The sequence below is a fragment of the Marmota monax genome, unplaced genomic scaffold (genome assembly GCF_021218885.2).
Source record: "Marmota monax isolate L192 unplaced genomic scaffold, Marmota_monax_Labrador192_F-V1.1 WCK01_AAM20220418_F8-fsc00007, whole genome shotgun sequence".
In the NCBI taxonomy this organism is placed as follows: Eukaryota; Metazoa; Chordata; class Mammalia; order Rodentia; family Sciuridae; genus Marmota; species Marmota monax.
In genome coordinates this window covers 22,833,703-22,854,035 of record NW_026692781.1, presented here as the reverse complement: position 1 = coordinate 22,854,035, position 20,333 = coordinate 22,833,703, and the positions used below count along the sequence as shown (strand labels likewise).

Below are 20,333 nucleotides of genomic sequence, written 5' to 3'. Positions count from 1 at the left end.
AGCAATGAGGAATAATTTCAAGGAATTATTATTGTATTAAGGTATAAAAAAGGTGCAGTTAGGTAAGAAAACAGACATTTTTAAGAGACATACTAAAGAATAAAGCATAGGGATTATTTTCAAATACTTTTAACAAGTGAAAGAAAATTGTGTATGTGTGTCTGTGTGTATAAAAGGTCAGATATACAAATGTGGTAATATCTTGATAACTGTTGATAAAGGCATTCACTGTATTATTCTATGTTGGACTATGTCTGAAAGCTACAATGGTGCAAAATCAAAGAGAGTCACAACAACTTAACTTCAAAATTACCCTAGGGAAGTCACTAATATAAAGGAAAACAAGCTTGATATTTAATTAAATGCAGAAGTAAACTATCTAGAATATTTGGAAATTATTTATAAGCAATTAATTCCACTAAAAATTAGAAAATTTAAAAATATGTCACTTAACCTAGAAAACACTTTCAACTTTTTATCTGTAATTCCTAATTCAGTATGAATTAATAAATGTTGAGTTTAAAATTATATTACCGTACCTCTCTGTTAATATAATTGGCTTTTCCAGTTGTTCTGCAGGAAGTTTATAATTCTCAAGAAGTCTTTTAAATAGCAGGGCTTCTTCTACTCTATATGGATTCAGTAACATTATTTCTGTTTTGGATGTAATTAGCCATGCATCAGGAAACCTGAGATTGTGGATCAAGCAAAGTTCATCCTCTTCTAAGTCAATTTTTTTTTGTTTCTCAAAATTTATTTTTAAGTTTTTCACAGAAAAGGGAATCTTTACTGTTTTAATGTTTTCACTCCTTTTTTTTTCAGGTTGGGACTGAAAAAGCTCATCAAGTTTTGGTTGATTAGATAATGAGGTTTTCAACTTGTGCTTCTGTGCCAAAGTCCATGTGCTGGTGGATTTTATCTTTTTTCTGCCATCTTTTAGTATTTGTGACTCGTGTTCAATGGCTTTCTTCATTTGACTATTGTATCGTTCCAAATCTTTAGTAGCCTTTTCCTCATATCTAAGAATAGAGATAAAACAGAACTAATAAGGTCATTATCAGAAATGTATTAATTTTATAAAAAATAAAGATTCCAGGTCCAACAATGACAAAGGAACATGTATTAGACTAACTCCTCTGTGTATAATTATAATAAATGCTAGATGAAATATAAAAATCAACTATTTCAAATAGGCACTGAAGAACAGCCAAAAGCAGGCAGAAATTGGAATGGATTCACACTTACACATTTATACAGCTCTTACCCAGAGGGCAGTCCCCAGCATTAGGGGGGTGAGTAGTGGCAAGAACTTAATTAGAAGGCTTACTAGCTTGAGCTATTACAACACAGAGCTACTTGTTTCTAGAACAACTTAAAATTCAGAGAAAAATCCCCCAAAATCCCATTTGGGTAGGCCCAAAGGAAAACAACCCTCAGAAAGCTAAATGAGCTCAACAGAGATTTCAGCTTCTGCCCAGTGCACGGGAAATAGAGTTTGAATTACATGTGGTTTTATGGCTTGGTAAACACCCTGGGCTTCAATTATGACTGGAAATGGGCTATATCTGGGGGTTAAATCTATGTCCCAAAAATAGGAAGCTAGAACTAAGGGCAAAACCTAACAGTATCTCCCAAAGTATAAAACAAAGCTTTACATAAGCTCAAGGTGATCCATAATTTAAACATCCAGTAGAACAAAAATCAACACATTTTAGAAGAAAACAGAATCCAGAGTTTTCAATATCTTACCCACAATGTCCATTATACAATTAAAAGTTACCATTCAAGCAATAAAACAGAAAATGTGAATCATAGTCAAGAGGAAAAAGTGGTCAGTTAGAAGCCAATTTCAAGATTTAAACATTTGAAACTAGTTTTTCTTTTCTTTCTTTCTTCTTAATAAGTGGTTCAGGATTTAAAGATGATCATAATGAGATACCAGAAGGGGTAACCTCAACAGAGAGTGGAAATTATAAAAAAGAATGAAATCCAAATAGAAATTCTGCAACTAAAAAACACAAAATCTGAAATGAAATATGCACTCTGTAGGCTCAAAAAGAGATCAGAGATAGCAGAAAAGAAGAAGTGAACTTGAAGACAGCAATAGAAGTGATCTGAGAGAGAAATGATTGAAGACTGAAAAGCACCTCAGTGACCAACTACACAACAAGCATTCTAATGTATTAACTCAACTCCCAAATGAAAAAAAGAAAGCTGGAAAAGAAAACAATGGGGGAAGTTGTGAGGAAATTGGGATTAAAAATTGGCCAATTTGAAGAAATACAGTTCACAGATCCAAGAAAATCAACAAATCCCAAGCAGGATAAATGCAATGAAATCCGTAATTAAGTATGTTAGAATCAAATTGGTAAAAACCAAAGATTAAGACAAGATTCTATAACAGAAAGAGGGGAATAAAAATACAAAAGTAAGTAAATAAATGAAGAGGCAGCAACACAAATCTTATAATGAATGTGGCATATGACTGAAGGTTGGTATTAAATAACCTTGTTAAACACTTTTTTTACGTTTTAAATTTGGGACTAGACAATTAAAGCTATTTATTGGTCTCCTTCTCTGAATAAACTGGCTGAATGCTAAGTAAAATGCACATAATATTTTTAAGAAAAATCTTGAATAGATATCAGAGAGCTGCCATATTGGCTAGTTTATGGTATCACACCTTCACAGGTCCACAGCTTTCTCAGAAAGCAATATAAAATGTTTGTTGGCTTAACAAATGACTAGATGTCGTGATGTTTATCAAAAACTTTAAGAGATATGCCAAAAGAACATTAATCCTATTATCTCAGTTAATAGTTCATAAAACATGTTTCAAATTTTTTAAAAAATGGGATTAAGAGATCTAGATAAGAGACCACAAAAGAGCATGTAATTTGTACTCAGTACATACTTGCTGAATACAGAAATGTTAGTTGCATAAGAATGCTTAAAAGGACCTTGATTAATTGTGAACTAGATAAAAAAATCTTTCTTTTGGTTACTTACCATGGCATATTCACACTTTTAAAAGTTATTTCCTCCCATTTATATTTAGAACGTGAAGTTCTGGATTATTTATAAACAACATGACTTTCAGTAGTTTACTTAACATGTATTAGAAATAAGTATTTTTAGCACTTGGACATTCAAAATTCAAGATTTTTCCTGTGTGGTGGAAAAATGAGTTCAAGACAAAGGTCACCATTTGTAATTAGTTAAAATGTGCAAATTTTCACATATGGTACTAATCTTTGATTTACTGAAGAAGTCAATTTAATTAGTTCCTTGGGAAATATAAAAAGTTATGTCCAAAGAAATATTAGGTAAATGTTAAGTAAAAACAGCTGCTACCTTTGTATTTAATGTCATTAAGGGACTTAGCAACTTGAATGGAAAATATTCCCCATAACTTGACCAGTAGTCAATTCAAATGTTTTTGAGAGTAAAGATTACATTTAATATAAATTTTATTATTTTCAATAATATCCCAATTGCAATGTTACTGTTAGTTATACATTCCTATCTACTACAAATGAAAAGTACAAATTAACACCAACTCACTGAGACCCCAAGGGCAGGGCACTTTGTTTAACCCTGGATTCTAATTCTACTAGAAAGGAAAGGAAAGCAAGGTGGCAAAATTTTAAGAAAAACAAATTACAAAATAAAAGTATCCCCTATTCCAAAATCTTTCCTAAGCTTTCAGCAGAAGCTTAACAGCAGGAAAACCCTGATCCTAGTCCTTCAACTTACAGAACCTTCCACGATCTGTCTTCTGCTTTCTCCATCTTTCTTTACCACATTTCTTCACATGTTCCTATCATAAAGGGAATTTTTAGTTCCTCAATAACACCATGTTCCTTCTAGGTTGACAATTCCCTAAACCCTTTCTGGTTAGTTTCTATTTAGGAAAATAATTCAGATGAGATTAAGCCCAACTGCTAAGTGTTTTCATCACTCCCTCTATTTTCTTTATCTTAAAACACACTAAATTTTAAGATTACTACTTGTTTTATTAAATCTTCCTCACTAGATAGAGGTAGTGTGGTAGTGTGATTCCTGGATGTGGTATCATTTTTACTCTATCTTGTTACTTACCATGACTATGGACTCAGTTGATGGTAGTCTTAGGACCTTTGGCTCTAAAAGATTATAATTACAAATTTCACTGCATTTTCTGACATACAATTAGACCTAATTCCAAGATACCTATATTTTCTTAACAGATTTCTATTTCTAATGTCCAAATTAAATCACTTGATTTAGCAAGTGAAAATCACAACAGAGTGACATTTTCATAAATTCAAAACTTTCACTGATTAAAAACTGATTATATTAACATAGTAATCATTTTTATGTACCAGTCATTGATCTTATATCTTACTATCTTATTTAATCCTCACAACAGTCCATGAGACTGTCCGGACATTTTTACCAAAAGCTTGCACAGAATGACTGAGAACCGAGGTGTAGTTTCCCTGCTCTTGAAACCAGTGCCTGGTTTGTCTACCTGATGGCAATATAAGATAGAAAATTTTGGATTCCAGAATATTAACTAATGATAACAAATTTTTAGATGAAGTCTATTAATCATAGTCCCAGTAATCTAATATCATGGGATCCCAAAGAAGAAACAACGTGGACATTCCCCAAAAAGCAACTGAAATAATACCCACTATTATAATTTACAAGAACAGTCAGCCTGACACATTACCATTCTAAGCTGACTGTCCCTACTTCCATTGAAAAGTGAAAACATCTATGGCTTTTTTCCATTCTGAGGCAATTCTCAACTCATCACCTCTGTGGATAATACAATTCAACTTCAGTGGGTTTACTGTACTTAAAAGTTAAATATAATCATCTTTTCTATTTTAATATGTACAATATTTACATATTATACATAATTATGGGGTATGGTGTGATGTTTTAGTAAAATATACTCATCTTTAAACTGCTAATTGTTTCATTTAGGTAAAACTAAAGAAAACCATAATTGTGTCAACTTTATTTGCCCGATGATTCAAGATAAACTAAAAATCTGACATTTTAAAAATAATTATAAATTTGAACATTAATATTTGATATATTAAGAAATCCATGTTTTTTATGACAACTATAGTTATGTTTAAAATATGAATGTGACCTTTTAGTGACACATGCTGAGATATTTATGAAATAGATCATCTTATGCCTAGGATCTGCTTCAGAATAACAGAGGAGGAGGAAGAAAAGTAAGTAGAGGTATGCATGAAGCAGAACTGAATATGAATTGGCTCGTGAAATGGGCAACATATTTTTACGTATGCCTGAAAAGGAACAAAAGAAAACCACCATCTCTCCCTTTAAAAAGAGAAAAAAAAAAAAAAAGGGAAGAGAAAAGTTAATTTATGGAGGCTTTCCATATTGGTATCAATAGTGGTCTTTATTATTCTGCATTGACAGTGTCCTTGTAAGATTAACAGAGCAATGAAAAAATTAAAAAACTGGTTAAGTATCCATGTAGTTTATTATGAAATATACTCTGGATATGGATTACATTTAAAAATTTGTTTCCAGATATTTGATGTAGCATTGAGACACTGTAGATAACAGATGATCAAGACTATAATTCTACTCTTTAATTTTCTGGTGAACCAGATTCTTCAAAACATTTTGTATTTATATTAAGTGTGATAAATCAATTAGAAACACCCATCATATTATTTAGGAACATTTATTTTGACCATCTGATCTAAAGAAAAAAGTAATATTTTAATCAGAGATAGAGCAAACTGCCTTTTACATATAAAAAACATCCTGTATGGTTTATAAGTTTCCTCTAAATAAATAATAAATTTTAGAAGCAAGACTTGAATTATACTGAACAGGGACAGTGTTAATATCACTAACCAGATTCTGCAACAATGGCACAATTCTTTTGTATTGTGCTACACATTTTGGAGACCAATTTAAAAAAGGGAAACAGTCAAGATATTAAAAACATCATTGTTTTAACTGTTCTAATACAAACTTTAAAAAATGTTCCAGCAACAGAAAAGTTATTTAACATGAATCAAAAAAGAAACAGAAGAAAATGGTTGTTTTACATTGAGAAGAATAGAAAACCTTTAACAAACTTAATAAATACTAAAAAGTTGTTATGGCTTATACCAAACAAAATCCCTTACAAAACAACACAAAAATACTGAAGCAAAAAATCTCTCTAAATTAACAACCAAGTGATACCAATGAGATATTGTAGCCAAACCAAGAAAGATTTTCCACTCTACTTTTCCATAATTAATAAGCTAAAATTTTTTTAACCAGTGAGTCATATAGAATGGAAAGAGCTGAGCATTCAGGTCACATGTAAGCTCTGGAAACTTACTTCAGTTTTTCCTCTTCACTCAATGTCTTCCACAGTTCTTCAATTTGTATTGTTGCATCCTCCAAATTAGTCTTAGGATTTTGTGTGAGAAACTGAGCACGTCGATCTTGAATAAAAAGGGCACTTGCTGACATGGGTTTTTTGATTACTCGACTACTAATTAAGTCATAGGCTGTAAGCTGTCCAGATTTGTTATCTATTACATTTGATTTTTTGATACAGGAATCATCACTGGAGTTCTTTTGTTCAAGGCCTGGATGATTATTATTACTTACTTTAGATGCTAAACTTTCTTGAGGCACTAAAATTTTCACAGGTTCAATATTTTCTCCCTCTGAATTCTTAAGTACATTTCCCTTGCTCCAGTCATCTGCACAAATTTCCAAAGACTTCTCAGAAACTGCTTCCTCTTCTTTTTCCTCATTCTCATCAATATGGCCTTCACTGCCATTTTCAAATTGGGTACGCTTAATAGAACCTACAAAACAAGTTTCACTACATTCACTCTGCTTGTCCTCCCCTAATAAATTATTCAATGAGATTTTTTGAAATGTATTTCTTGGGTCTTTACTAATGCTGTAATTTTCAGAACTAAAATCATCACAATGCTTATCAATACTTATCTGGTGATCTGAACAATGATTAGGGTTTTTTCTAGATTCACCATTATGGACATCATTTTGGAAAGGAATGGCCAAAGTATCAACATTTGGGTAATTATTTCCAGATGATTCCATTTTATTAAAAAGCACATCTGTTTCTGCTGTTTTACTAACAACCATGTCAGCTGAGGAAACATCTGTTTTATTATTTTCATAAGAATTTGTACTAGGTAGAGGTCCATAACAAGTTGTCATCAGATTTTCAAGAGCAATTAAAACAGATTCCTAAAAATAAAAATTAACAAATTTTAGAGGAGATTTTTAAAACAATACTCAAGATTAAAAATAATAAAAAAGAAAAAAAGCAAGTTTTTTAATATTAAAAGAGGACTGCATATGTTTATAAATAGCATAAATATAAAAATGATCAAAAAGGTTACCTTATTCTGTAATAATACTTGACTTTTATCTGGTGTTAAATTTACATCCACATTGGCTGTAGGAACATCAATTTTCATGAAGAAAATGGGATATAAACGAGTAGATTCCTTTAGGCACTTTAGATTATAATAATGTCGGATTAACTGGAATATATATAATGAATAAAAGACAAAAGTACCATGTAAATACAGATATTTTTGCCAATCCTGAAACACTACCAAGAGAAGTAGACTCAACTGAGAAGCTGAGTAGAGGTTAACTGCTTATTAGGAAAAGCAATATCTAAATAACACTCCCATGGAGGACTTGAGCCTATAGGAAGCACAGCATCCATAAGAAATACAATCATCCAATGCAACTGGTATCATGATTAAAAACGATGTCATGAAAAGTTTTGAAGGCCTAGAGTTCAAATCAAAACTCACTGACTTCCTGGCTATTTTCCTTTAAAAAGTCATTTAACTTTTGTTTCCTCACAATAAATGGAGAGAATAATGCATTTCAGAGTTGTTGTGAAGTGTAAATAAGACATTATATGTAAATACTTAGCACTGTGCTTAATAAATGATACTGCATTTGTTTATCACTTCCTTTTCCTATTTTGGAAATGGCCTTTGTAACAATTTGACAAATATCAGAGCTATCCCTTAATTGCTGATCCAAGTGATAGTTGTTTATAAAAGTGATTACCTTTAATATGTCTTTTTGATGTACTGGTCTATTATTAATAAAGATGAAACTCCTCTCTGGGGTTGAAAGACTTGTGGAAGAGTGGTCCGCATCATGCTTTGGAAGGAATCCACTTAGATAAATCTGTAATTGTAATAGATAATTACAGAATATGCCATGTCAATAATGTAGTTCCAAGGGTCTGGCTATATACAACATATTAGAAGAGATAAAAAATTTTTAAAAATTGATTTTCAACTTAAGGTCTAAATAGCCATGTTATTTCCGATAACCACATCTCAAGAATTAACCTTAAGTAAAGTACTGAAGCATATTAAACTTGTGTTCTCTGTCTCTCTCTTTTTAAAAATTTGTTCTTAGTTATGCGTAAGAGTAGAGTCTATTTTGACATGTTTATACAAACATGGAGTATATCTTATTCTAATTAGGATCCCAGCCTGTGTAATGTATACAATGATGAGATTCCCTGTGGTGTTTTCATATATGTACATAGAAAAGTTATGTCAGATTCATTCCACTGTCTTACCTATTCCCATCCTCCCTCCCTTGCCCCCATTCCCCTTTGTATAATCTTCTGAACTTCTTTCTTCCTGTCCCCACCTTGTTGTTTCTTTGCAACTCTAAGTAAAAACTGCCATTTATAAAACTTCATGAATGGTCATAGTTTTAAAAATAGGACCATAAGAATGTATTCTTTGCTCAATTTTATCTTTTTAAAAAATTTCTTTCCTCACATTGTAACTTTTCTTTGGCTGTTTGTCTTTTTCTTTTTAACTGCCTTTTCCCATAAAGCAGCAGCAATTTCTATCTTTATTCTGAGTTTGCTACATAGCCAATCTTACTGGGTCTTTATTTCTGAGTTAAAAAAAAAAAACAACTACTTTTTTTTTTAAACTTACTCGGGGCTAACCTGCACTGTTGTACTTTATCTTCATTACTTAGAGAACTTTTCTACAAAAGTTTTGCTGACAATTTATATGCTATCTTTCTTTCTTCTACAAATATATGAAGAAGAGAGAGAAAAAAAGATACTAGAAAAGAGCCAGAGAGAAGAGAGGAGTCTTTAAAAGATGGAAGGCAGGGAACATTCTCCTACATTTACCCTTAGCTAATTAACACATATAAAGACAATATAGAGAACAATTAAAAATACAGGTTAAAGCTAGACTGTCAAGATTTGAACCCCAGCTCCACTACTATCTATGTAATTTTGGTCAAATTATTTAAAATATAGGCTCATAATCTTTTATCCAAAACAACTGGAACTAGATGGGCCATTAATCTGCTAAGAAACATTAATATTAAAATTTAGTTTAGGTTAAGGAAATCAAGTATGTCAGTAGTGTGCTATTTTTAGTTAAGCAGGAACTATGAGCCTCCTTACCAACACAGCCTGTAGGCTGCCACCTATGTCCATGGCTAACCCTCATCTTGGAAATAAGTGTTTAAGAAGATGCATTACCAATTTTAGAACACTAAGTGCATTATTGTCACAGTGCCAAATTGTGCCAATTTAAAAAATAAATTAATAATGCTGGATAACCCATTACAAAATGATACCACTTAATTAACTGTAAAACTTCACAGCATTTATAAATGGTTGTATAACTTACCAGGTAACATGAGACCCTTCTTAAAGCACATGCTGGGCATCAGGAAGAGAGTCTCTTTAGCCTCTGAAAGACTTATTGGTTGTGTGGATTTAAAAAACAAAACAAAACAAAACCCAAAAAACTACCTCCTTCTATGAGTAGGAAAGAACAAAGAAGAAAATAATAAAAAAAGTATATAACTGCTAGTGATTTTCTTTCACATTATCTTAGTTGACCATTTGTATAATTACTATTACTTCTAAACTTTGAGCTTTAAAAATTGTTTAGGATGATTAGGATAATTCTAAGATTCAATTATGTTTAAGTTATATGGAAAAGTAAAATAAAACAGCAAACTCTTATAAATGCTATAAAAATTAAAAATCAGGCTAGTTCATAGAATAAGAACATAAAGAACCAATCATGCAACAAAATAAGAAACTTGACAGACTTTACAAGAAAACTCTGTATCTTAACTTAAAAAATTGAAGGCAAACTACAGTTAAATATCACTCCCCTGATTGCTTCTCAACTATGGGTTTCTCTTCTTCTACAATCCCTTCTATAAGCTGCCTTCTACTTCAATGACCAACTCCAGTCCTCTAATTTGACTCTCTATGGAGAGTAATAACCACTCTCTCCTTCAGGAAACATTTCACTGCATGAACCTGTTTCAACTCCCTTTTAGTCTTTCTGCTTCCTTTCTGACACCTTTACCTCAGTCTGGTTTGCTGGTGTCTCTTTTCCTTAACTCCTGTAAATGATGATGAACAATCTAAATTCCATCATCGGGCCCTTTTTTTCTTGCTCTCTAGTTACTCTGAATAATTTCATTCACATCTAAAGTTTTAACAACTAACCATAAATCAGAGATGCTGACATAGATATTACAGTCTTATTTCTTTCGATCCTGAATGCTTAATATCAACTGGTTGTCATAAAGATATTCTCAATCTCATCACATTCAAAACTTTACAAACGGTTTCATCCCACATCTACCCTGGTTTCCAACTGGTTCTTCCTGTATTCCTTTACCATGATAAAGGGCCTGCTATTTACACAGTCTGCCAAACCCATCTCTTCTTCTCTATTCTAATTATATGGTGCAATTGTGACTGGTTACCTAATCCTAATCTTTCTCTTCTTTCAGTAAAATTCCATAACACTATGGAGTTATATTTATAAAATAAATTATTCTGCTCAGGGTAAAACAAGTTTGTGGCAATTCCCTTCTCTCCCATCCCAACTGCAAACTTATATAGCAATGATAAAGTCAATTTTTAAAATAATTTCTGAAGATCTAACCATATAAAAGTGAATCAAAAATATTATGGATTTGAAAATTAAATTCTATCATGACATATGGGCAGAAAACGCCATCCAAGGGAGAGAACTGAAACCAGTCTTGCAGTTTGAAATAGGGAGCTCATCTAGCACCTTGCCTAAAAACAAAAAAAAAACAATAACTTCAAAATACTGTGACCACTGTCTGGAGTTGCCCGCCAGGGTCACAGGAAAAAACAGAGACAACTCCAAAACCAGGAAGAAGGCTAAGCCAAACTGGCTAGGAAAAAGAGTGTAAAATCCTGGCAGGATGAGAGGCATGAACTACTAATGTCATACCTGGTTTTCAGCTGGGGTTGGGCAAGAAATATCCGCCAAATAGGGAAAGGAGAGTTAAGTGGGGAGAGAAAAAAACAACAAAAACAAACCTGTATTCAAAATGATCTTGCTAAAATTGAAGTTTCAAAGCATATACAATAGAAAAGAATGAGAGAATTTTCAGGAAAACAAATAATAGAGTAAAATGGAAAAGACTGAAATTGGTATGTTTAGCATGCTTTTCAGAAAGTAAAAAAAAAAATAGCATTTATTAAAAAATAAAAGGTATATAAATTAAAATTGGCAGCTACAAATCAGTTTTAGAAAAGAATATGAAAATAAATAAATTCTGAATCCTGGAAACAAATAAATGGTTTTGGGAACAAAAATAAAGCAACATTGAAGAATTCACTCAGAAGTTAGCATGGAGTAATGCAGAGAAAAAAATACCAAAAGACAGATGTCAAGAAGGATAATATGGGGTTGGAGATATAGCTCAGTTGGTAGAGTGCTTGCCTCTCATGCACAAAGCCCTGGGTTCAATCCCCAGCACCACATACACATATACAAAAGGATAATATGAGGTGCTCCATCAGGCCAACAAAGCCATGCTGGAAAACACCGAACCAAGGCTGCCACAGTAGTGGCTCAGTTGAGATCATCATTCAGAATAAAGAGATTCTTCTCATGTGAGCTCTCTGTAGATAAAAATAAGCCTTACATAAGGGAAGAGATGTATAAAGATCATCTATGACCAACATTTCCAACTAACAAATGACCTATCATCTCAGTTTAATGAATTTTGTCCACCCAGGTGAACAAAATTTTCTAGCAGATGGAAACCAACTTTTGGCCAGGGATGAGAAGGGGCTCAAAGAAACTCTGATACTGAACAAGTCTTTTTCAGTTGTATAAGCCTGTAAAGCACAGAGTGGTGATAGGTAACTTGTGGCAATAAAAATATACCCGTTTAGGCACAGAAGACAAGAACAGAAAAGGAATTTGGTTATATGGTCACTTTCAATAGAGAAATAGACGAAGTTTAACTATTTGAACAGTCCATACAACAGGAACACAAGCTTTCCAAATTCTTCCATTACTCCTTGCAAAAATAATCACATGAGGGCATAGCAAAAATCTGGTATCTATAATAGATTACCAAGAGTCTTTATGCAATTCTATGTCAAGAGAAAAGAAAAAATATATCAATGGGCAAGCATAGATCTGGCAACATATCTCAAAATACTCTAGAGAAAAAAATTGTAACTGAAGGACCAACTCATGTGACAGTCCTATGCACACCTGGAAGCACAACTGACCAACTCTGAATCAGTGCCTTCTGTACTTGAATGTATACCTAATGACCTTGGAAAATACAAATTCTTTTTCAGTAGATCTGGGTTGGGGCCTGGCGTTCTTTATTTCTAACAATCTTCCAAGAGATACCAACACCGGTAGTCTGGAGACAAAAACTGGTACAGCTAGAGTATGTAGAGCATGATGACACACAGGCAACATAATCCCCTAAAGTCACAGGGAACTAAGAAGAATTTAGATGTGCCTTTATCATCCTGCATCAGTTGCCATAAGCAGAACTCCAGAGAGCCTACAGGCTTAAAATTAGCAAACAAAGGGCAAATGAAAGTACTTTTCTCTAATCACAATTAATCTAACTTTTGCTAGAAGTAAAAAAGGAAAGAGAGATGTAATTAATTTCCTGAGTAGCACCAGGTCAGTGAGTAAGGACAGTGTGAAAAATAACTCCTCATTCCATTATGGCATTTGTGAATCTACAAGTTTCCAGGAACAGGAACAGGATCTTGATTACATAACACTCAAGGGAACCCTGAAAAAATCAATAAGCCCAGACATAAACACTGAGTTCCCAATTAGATTTCCTACTCAAAAGGAAAGACAAGGAACGAGAATCAGAGGTTTGGAGGAAAGAGACCTGATAAGGAAAACAAAACCTGACTTCTAATAAATAAAAATAATTTAAGGAAAAAATATTTTAAAAACAAAAACTTAGTATCTTTAGAGAGATTCAAATTATGTACCCATAACAGTAAGTTGTAAAAGAGCAATAAAGTAAAAATACTCTTAGAATTAAACACAATTAAAAAAAAAAGATAGAAGAATTAAAAAATACAAAAAGATCTCCCCAAACTTACAGAAGATGGAATAAGGGAAGGTTGTAATCAATAAGGATTTCCATTAAAAAACAGAGAAAAAAGAGTGATAATGAATGGAAATTTATAACTCAGGCTAAGAAAGAAACAAGTCTGCAGATTAAAAACATCAGTGTTAAGTGCACAACACAATAATGAACAATAAAAGATACACACCTAAACAGATACTTGTAAAATTTAAGAACAAGTGATTGGGGTTGTGGTTTAGTGGTAGAGCGCACTGGGTTCAATCCGCAGCACCACAAAAAAATAAATAAATAAAATAAAGGTCTATCAACAACTAAAAATATTTCAGAACAAAAATGAAGAGAAGATCCTAAGAATTTGCAGTCTTGAGTATATATGCAGCATGGGAAAAGGGAAGGCTAAGCAAGCTCACCTTTCATAATGTAAATACAAGGTAAGTGTCTAAATTGAAAAAAATTTCTAGAAATCAATGAAAGAAACAAACAGATAAAAGGAAAGATAAAAGGAAAACAGAGCTAGGAATAGTTAGTTAGCTTTGTATGTATTTTTTTTGCCTTATTTATATATTTGATAAAAATGTTTAAAGAAAAATTTCTAACTACCCCACCTTCCCAAAAGGGAAATATTTTAATAATTTCATTGGTAAATCGGAATTTTTAAAGAATTACTATAATTGTTATATACCTGAGATTCTTCAGAGTGGTAATGAAAAGATTCCATGTTTCCCATAACAGCAGTCCCCAGAACTGACATGAGAGCCATCTTGTGGTCTGATACTCTAGTTTTCTGCCAAATAACTGCCTAAAAAAAAAGATATAAACTTTTTAAATGATTTAAAGTTTTTAAATTCAAGACCTTACCATATTTATTTCTATACTTAGCATTCATTCTCAACTTATATTTTCAACATTATTTAGAAATGATTCATGAACTTTAAAGTCTGACAAACCAACCCTGGTTCTGAATTTTAGAATCTATGTGTGTTGGAGTATACAATCAACTCAACTTCTCTTAACCTCAGTTTTCTCCTTCCTATAAGATGGACACTTCTGTGTCAGAGGTGTTAGAAAATGAAAATACATAACACAGGCAAGCACACAGGCCAGTACCTGGCATAAAACATTTTCATAAAATATTAATTTTCTCCCTTCTCTTTCCCCAACTTTCAGAATATATACTTCGATGTTACTTAAAATTAAAGTGTTGGCCAGGTGTAGTGGCACACACTCGTAATCCCAGTAACTTGCAAGGCTGAAGCAAGAGGATCAAAGTTTAAGGCCAGTCTTAGCATCTTAGACCATCAGCAACTTACCAAGACCTTGTCTCAAAATGAAAACAGAGGACTGGGGATGTTGCTCAGTGAAACACCCCTGGATTCAATCACCAGTACCAACAACACAACACAAAGTTAGAGAAAGTATTACTCCAAGTAAGATATTACTATTTTATTGAGGATGCACAACTATGCTATAGGACTTCTACAGTCAAAAAGATATAAAAATTTTGAGGTGAGATAGAACCTCATGGTGGAAGGGTAAGGCAGAAAACTTCTCAGCTCATGGCAGCTAAGAAACACAGTGAGGAAAGGGCCAGGGACAATATACAGTTCCCCAAGGACATGCCTCCGATAACCTATTTCCTCTAATCAGGGCCCCATCTGCCTTTAAGACTACCTCCTAGTAATCCATTCAAATTATTAATCCATCAAATTAGCTAATCCACTGACTAGGTTACAGCCCTCATGATGCAATCACTTCCCAAAAGTCCCACCTCTGGACATTGCTGCATTGGGACCTGAGTCTTCAACACATGAGCTTTTATGTGACATTCCAGATCCAACCATAACAGATGCCCTGAGAATTACTGGTACTTCCTGTCACACTAGCTGTAATGTTACTGCTTTCTCTTCTATCCTAAAAGTAGGGTGGAATTCAAGACAGTGAAAGTGACACAAGATTTTTTTTTTTTAGTTGTTTTGATTTATCTTATTTTAAGGTAAACCACTTGCAAACAATGGGATTTTACTAATATTAATAGTGTGGTCAAAAACCACTGGGCTGGATAATAGAACCAGCACAGTCAAAAGAGGGAAAGAAGATAGACTAAAGGTATGAAGTAGACTTATGTGACTTTGTGATGACTGCATGCACAGAGAAAGAAAATGAGAATCATAAACAACTCCTAGGTAATGGCAGTATCATCATTCTCTAAGATAGCAACCTTTTATTCCAATACACTGAAAAATTTAGAAGATATTAGCAATGTTTTAGACACATATGACCTATCCAAATTAAATCAGGAGGATAGAATAAACCCAACCACACCAATAATCATCAATGATACCGAAGCAGTAATAAAAAAGACTTTCAACAAAGAAAAGCCCAGGACCAGATGGTTCTTAGATAAACTCTACAAGACCCAAAGAAAAACTAAAGCTAATCCTCCTCAAATTATTATTATTATTATTATTATTATTATTATTATTATTATTAGTGTGTGTGTGTGTAGCACACTATAAAGTCATTATCACTCGTATATCAAAACCAGATAAGGACACAAAATGAAAGAAAACTGTAGACTAATATCCCTGGTGAACATAGATGCAAAACTCCTTAATGTTATTAGCAACCCACATTCAAAAAATACACTGATAAGACTGTACAGACCATGTGTGGTGGTGCACACCCAAAATCCCAGTGTCTTGGCTAAAGCAGGAGGATTACAAGTTTGAAGGCAGCCTCAACAATTTAACAAACAAGACCTTGTTTCAAAAATAACAGGGGTTGGGGGATAACTTGGTGGTATAATGCCACTGGGTTCAATCTAACATAATGCTTGGGGGCAGGGAGCTGAGCTGTACATCATGAACAAGTTGGTTTCACTCGTGGATGCAAGGTTGGTTCAACACATGCACATCAATAAATGTAATTAATCATATAAATAGAATTAAGAACAAAAATCACATGATCATCTCAACAGATGCTGGAAAAGTCTGAGAAAATTCAGCACCTATTCATGTTATAAACACTGAAAAAAGAGGGGATACAAGGAGCTTACCTCGACATCATAAATGCTATATATAAGAACTACAAAGCTAACATAATATGGAACAGTAAAAAGCTGAAAGCATTTCTATTAAAATCAGAAACAAGTCTATGATGTCCACTTTCACCACTGTTATTCAATGCATACTGTTAGGGTCTGTAAACAAGTCAAGATAGCGCCTGGCATTTTGCCAGAGGGAGTGGTTTGTGAAGTAACGCCAGCAAGCCATTAAGTGTGGAGATTCCTTATTGGTTGACTGCTGTATCTAGTTTATGTTAATTAAGATAAGCTGTGTGGAATGTATATATAACCCTCCTGTCCTAGAATAAACGGCTCCCACTCCTGCTGTATCAATGTACACAAGTTGTTCGTCACCCCCCGGTTATTTTGCTGCAGCCGGACTGCGGCAGCATACTTTGAAAATTCAGTCAGAGCAATTAAGCAAGAGAAGAAAATTAAGGAATACAAACAGAAGTCAAATTATTTGTTTGCCAATGATATAATTTTATCTATACTTAGAAGACCCCAAAACTCCACCAGATTTCTAGAGCTGATAAATTCAGCAAATTAGCTGGATAAAAAAACCCCAACATTCAAATATAAGAAGTTTTCTATATCCCAATAATGAACCTGATGAAAAAGAAATCAGGAAAACACTTCTATTCACAATAATCTCAATTCCCCACACCCCACCAAAGAAAAGCCCCCAAACCAAAAACCTCAGAATAAATCTAACCAAGAAGGGATAAGACATTAGAAGAATGGACAGATTTAATAGTTCTGTTCTTGGATTGACAGATTTAATAGTTAAAATGGCCATTCTACCAAAAGTGAAATACAGATTCAATGGAATCTCCATCAAAATACTAATGGTACTCTTCACAAAACTAGAAAAAAAAAGGTCCTAAAATTTTTATGAAAGAAAAAAAGACATAGAATAGACAAAGCAATTCTAAACAATAAGAACAAGGATCAAAGTATCACAATAACCAATCTCAAATTATACTACAGAGCTATAGTAACAAAACCAGCATGATGTTTGCATATAAGCAGACATGAAAACTAACTGGAACAGATAGAATACAGAGACAAATCTACATATGTACAGCCATCTCATCTTTGACAAAGTTGCCAAAAATATACATTGCAGAAAACATAGCTTTTTAAACAAATGGTGCTGGGAAAACTGGATATCCATATGTGGAAGAATGAAACTAGATCTCTACCTATAACTCTGCACAAAACTCAATTCAAACTGGATCAAAGACCTAGAAATTAGACTGGAAACACTGCAACTGCGAGAAGAAAACACAGGATCAACACTCTAAGATATAGATGCAGGCACTGACTTCCTTAGTAAGACCCCTGAAGCTCAAGAAATAAACTTGAAAAGTGGAATGGGATCAAATTTAAAAGCTTCTGACAGCAAAGGAAACAAGAGCATGCAGAGAAGATTATAGAATGGGAGAATATCTTTTCCAGCTATTCTTCTAACAGAGGATTAATATCCAAAGTATAATGAACTTAAAAAAACTTCACATACACACATACCCACACAAACCTCAATCAGTCCAATCAATAAATGGGAAGTGAACTAAACAAACAGTTTTCAAAAGAATAAATGCAAATGACCAGCAAATGTTCAACATTTTTAGTGGACTGCTAGTTAGAAAGACAATCATCAGGAATAGAAATAATAATAAATGCTGACGAGGATGTGGGGAGAAAGGAACACTTACACATTGTTAGTGTGACTATAAATTAGTACAACCAATATGGAAATCAGTATAGAGGTTCCACAAAAGACTAGGAATAGAATTACCACAGGACCCAGCTATCCCACTCCTTGATATTTATCCAAAAGAACTGAAATAAAAATACTCTAGTAATAAATGCATTCCAATGTTTGTAGCAGTGCAATTCACAATGGCCAAGTTATGGAACCAGCCTAGGTGTCTGTCAACAAATGAATGGATAATGAAAATGTGGAGTTTATATACACAATGGAGTTCCACTCAGCCATAACAAACAATAATATGTCCTTTGTTGGTAAATGGGTAGAACTGGAGATGATCATTCTAAGTGAAATAAGCCAGACTCAGAAAGTCAAGGGTAAAAGTTTTCTCTCATACAAAGACAGGAAATGGGAATCTATAGAAAAGGGTGTAGGGTGTCTCATGAAAATAGGAGGGAGAATAGTAGAGAAGAGAAAGGGAATCAAGGGAATGGGAGAAGACATGGGAAAGGAGAAGAAATATGGAATAAAATTCATCAAATTATCCTATGTTCATGTATGAATATATCACAATGAATCTCTGTAATGTACCAACTAAAATAAATTATAAACGGAAGAGTAGAGAAAGGGGATGGGGGGAAGGAGGAGAGAAGGAAAACAGAAAGTACTGGAAAATGAAATGAACAAAGTATGATATGTGCATACATGAATATTTTGTCACAGTGAACCCAAATAATATGTATGATTATAATGCACTAATAAAAACCATAATAAAATATAAAACAGTAAACAAACAAGAAGAAAAGAGTATTGGTTGCCATATCTTTGAACCTGCTAATAACTATAGACTTTGCCCACTACTTTACATTAGAAAGTCCAAGGCAATACTCTTTCTTCTTTTAATAAGTTTAATCTACATATTGCACAATTTATACACCTTCAGTTTACAAATCAATGGGTTTTAGTGTATTTATAGTTGTGTAAGAATCACAATTTCATTTTAGAACATCTTAATCACTAAAAAGAGAAATCTCTTGTCTATTAGCAGTGAGTTCCTTATCCATCACCTTACAATCACTAATCTACTTTATGAATTTGCCCACTTTAGGTATTCATGTAAATGGAATCATACAATATGTAGTCTTTTCTTAGCACTTTGCAAAATATTTTTAAGGTTTAAACATATAATATCACTACTGCATTCCTTTTAAATGACTAAATAATATTCCATTATACAGATATATATTTGAATGATACTTCTATCAGCTGACAGGTATTTGGGTTGTTTCTTCTTCTGGGCTTTTGTAATTGAAACTGCTATAAATATTCTTGTGTGCATTTTTGTATGGACATGTGTTTTCATTTCTCTTGGGTATATACCTAGGAGTAGGACTGAGGAGCCACAAGGTAATCATGTTTAATTATTTGAGGAACTTCCATTGTAATCACTGTGTGCACATGTACTTACACCTCTGAAAAGATAAAGAAATACTAGCTTCTGCTATTGTGGCTTACTGTTTTAAGCCAGCCAGTAGCTGGTAACTTAAGGGACAATATTCAAAATAACAGTAAGTTGATAAGGTTCCGAATAATCTGCAAATATATGGGAATTAAATATCCAAAAATTCCGTATAATAAGGAATTATTACATGATAAAAAATTTATTCACAAAAACTATAAATTTTTAAAGATATGCCAGCTCTCTGATATTGACCACACACATATTTTTCTTTTTTCCTTTTTGAGTACTGGAGATTAAACTCAGGACCTTAAACATGCTAGGCAAGCACTCTACCTCTGAGCCACACCCCCAATGGCATATATATTTAAAATAGCAAGAAAATATTTTGAACCACAAATATTTTAAAATTCCTGAATTAAATTAAGTACAAAATCTATGATACTACTAATATAAACGTTATATTATTTAGTTTACATTAGAAAAATAAAACGTTAGTTGCTGATTAATGCATGGCTTCTAATCCACTGCATGATTTGCTGAACAGTTACTATACTGAATTGAAAAAAAGACCACTTCAGGAAACAGGTTCTAGGAATGGTGTGAAATAGAGCAAGAAATATGATTTTAAAAATATT

The 20,333-nt window shown here is 33.0% G+C and overlaps 1 protein-coding gene across 7 annotated transcripts in view; it reads right to left on the bottom strand.

The window, feature by feature from the left end:
- The window catches only part of Pms1 (PMS1 homolog 1, mismatch repair system component), a 128,684-nt gene that overhangs the window by 50,541 nt on the left and 57,810 nt on the right, over positions 1-20,333 (bottom strand). For all 7 annotated transcript variants that reach the window (XR_009227035.1, XR_009227036.1, XM_058580323.1 and 4 more), the window contains 5 exons: positions 14,141-14,257; positions 8,107-8,229; positions 7,416-7,559; positions 6,374-7,260; positions 540-1,019 (listed from right to left, as the gene is read on the bottom strand). Coding sequence is in view for 5 of the 7 variants with exons in the window: in XM_058580323.1 (XP_058436306.1) it covers positions 540-1,019; positions 6,374-7,260; positions 7,416-7,559; positions 8,107-8,229; positions 14,141-14,257 (1,751 nt within the window). In the remaining 2 variants the exon portion in view is untranslated. The remainder of the gene's footprint in view (positions 1-539; positions 1,020-6,373; positions 7,261-7,415; positions 7,560-8,106; positions 8,230-14,140; positions 14,258-20,333) is intronic.